Source organism: Lycium ferocissimum, chromosome 7, assembly GCF_029784015.1.
Source record: "Lycium ferocissimum isolate CSIRO_LF1 chromosome 7, AGI_CSIRO_Lferr_CH_V1, whole genome shotgun sequence".
Lineage (NCBI taxonomy): Eukaryota > Viridiplantae > Streptophyta > Magnoliopsida > Solanales > Solanaceae > Lycium > Lycium ferocissimum.
In genome coordinates, this window is record NC_081348.1 from 19,291,841 (window position 1) to 19,294,507 (window position 2,667).

Genomic DNA, 2,667 nt, shown 5'->3' on the forward strand with positions numbered 1-2,667 from the left:
TCTAATCTTTCAAAATATGCCCCAGTTTGATTCAAAAGGATGTATTAAACTTACGTTGTGGTGTGACCGAACCTTGTATAGGTTGCCTACGTATCCCGCCAAAGGAATCAGGTCAGAACGTAGTTCGTAAGACACGTGGAAATGGTTTGAAATTTTCTAATAAAGGGACCGAACCCGATGTGGATTGCCTACGTATCCCACCAAATAAATTATCAAAGTCTTATTATAAGGCGTACAAAGCCCAAATGAAAATGATTAAGTCCTATTGTAAGGCGGACAAGCCTAAATTAAAATGTTTAGTCAAATATAAGGTATAAGTCACTGTATTGTAGACTTAGGGTAGATAATTTACTTTAAAGTACTAGTCTTGTCTTTATATATTTCTCATGTGTATAAGTACTAATACAAATTATTTCTTGTCAATAGATTTCTTAACCGTACTTATAAAACGTAATTAATTGATTCTTGATTTGTATATCATGGTTTTGACGTATTACAGATTTGTTATCGGTTATATACGTCTATTCTTAATTACATTTAAAAAAATACGTATCTATACACAATTCCGGATTTTTTTTTTTTTTTTTTTTTTTTTCAATTGATTTTTCGTGGCCGACATGCTTTATAAAAAGCAGCCGTTCCACTTTTCAAAAAGTCTTTTACCCCGTGTGAAACCCCGATGGCCGACAACTTTATGAAAGGAGCTGTCTACTTTCCAAAAGCAAAAGCAGACGGCATCTTCAAGATCAGCCGTCCACTTGTAAACATCCGTGCATATAGAACCAATGCTGCATATACGTCTCTGGTATCCTTCCTTATGAATCCAATCCAAGAAAAAATGCAAGGTAATTCAGGACACTACGCTATCGATCATCAGTATGATTTCGCTTTTGATGCTGCTAACAATCCTTTGATGATGGATTGTACTCTTGAAGATCCAATTTATTCATCTTTTTATAACCCTACCCTGGTGATGGTCATATTCTCGAATATCTATTTGTATACACTAATAGTATTTGTTCTAAATAAATTAGCTAATGTATTATAATGTTATGGGTGCAGGGATGTGGAGCGAAATGAGCGGTGGATTTGGATTAAGTACCCAATTATTTGGGAGAACTGAGAACCAGGAATTGTTGTTATGTGACAACAATCAAGAAAGGATAATGACTAATGATCGTGTTGAGGAAAAAGGGAAGCAAAAAATGTTGTCTCGAGAAGCAATTTCAAAGTACTTTTACATGCCAATAATTCAAGCAACCAAGGAACTCAATATTGGGGTGACATTTTTGAAGATAAGATGTAGGGATTTGGGGATTCGAAGGTGGCCACATAGGAAGTTAATGAGTCTTCAAACACTAATCAAGAATGTTAAGGTTCACTCTCTCTATATACACATCTTTTATACACTCTTGTTTCAATTGCATATAATATTATGGTGATGAAAAAAAAAAATTCAAAATTCAGTTTTGTAATGATATTAGATTCTCTTAATATTTCGTTTAGAAAAAGAACGTTAAGATTTATTCTCTATATAAACATGTAACCCTTGTTTCGGTTATGAATATTTACAGGAATTGAAGAGGGGGGAAGGAAATGGTATGGAACAAAAGTGGAAGGATGTGATAGATTCATTAGAGGAAGAGAAGAAAAGGATGGAAGAAATTCCGTATACATGGAACTTGAGGAGAAAACAAAGAGATTAAGGCAATATTGTTTCGTGGCTAACCACAAGAAGAGAAGGCTTATGGGTATGGCGGAATCGGCAGCTTCTTTTGGTACTTACATCGCGATAGTGGTCCAAAGTTGCAGCACAATGACGTCGCTATTGGTTATGGCCATGGAGAGGAAGATGATGAAGATGAAGTCATTAAGTTATTTCTTGCTGACTGTTTCACTTCCAAAGAGCCCAACCTTGCATGATTGAACTTTGCTTTTATGTTGTTTTTTTTTTTTTTTTTTTTTTTTTTTTTTTTTTTTTGTGTTCCTATTAGCTACTCGAAGAAAGTAGTTGGGACAATGGTACCCTTTCAAATTTAATCGGTATTAAATTGGCTTTGCCCTTTGCTTTATCCGAATCTTGCAATTGCCGACTTGATACTATGCGATATCCTTCAAGAATATGCCCCGTTTGACGCGCAATCTTTTGCCTTGCAACCATTATATATTTCAACTTCCGCAACTTGAAAATCCGATTTAGTTCTCCAATAGATTCTCAATCTCTTGAGTGTTCATCATGTTGGATAGTAGTTCGTGTTCTAAGTCTCAGGAGAATCGTTAGAGATCACAATGTTTTCCAAACCAGTTGAAATAGGTGCGATCGGGATCGACGTAATAATTTCATCTCCTTGAACAAAGAAATACGTCGAGGTAATGAGGATGTCTTTGACCTTGTGAGGTAAGGATGGTCGGCCATCGAATATCAACACGAATCAACTCTCTTTTTTGGGAATAAAAATAAGAAACATAAAGTGTAACCGATGTTAGTCTCACAAAGTCATGATCACGTAGAGTCAAGCAAGTCATGTAGCAAATAATTCATCAAACAAAGTCAAACAAGTTGTCGAACAAATGTAAACGATTATATCAAACAATAATAACGCGTCCTATTATGCACGTGACCTCTTTGTGTCGAGGTAGGCCTAACGTTTGTTTGAAGGGTAAAGT

The 2,667-nt window shown here is 35.4% G+C and overlaps 1 protein-coding gene across 1 annotated transcript; it reads left to right on the plus strand.

Annotated features, from left to right (window-relative positions):
- The first annotated feature begins 679 nt into the window (after window positions 1-679).
- On the plus strand, window positions 680-1,706 carry LOC132062000 (protein RKD3-like). The gene is made up of 3 exons (XM_059454661.1): window positions 680-923; window positions 1,063-1,376; window positions 1,575-1,706. The coding sequence occupies exons 1-3, from the start codon at window positions 680-682 to the stop codon at window positions 1,704-1,706; spliced, it is 690 nt and encodes a 229-aa protein (XP_059310644.1).
- The last annotated feature ends 961 nt before the right edge of the window (window positions 1,707-2,667 follow it).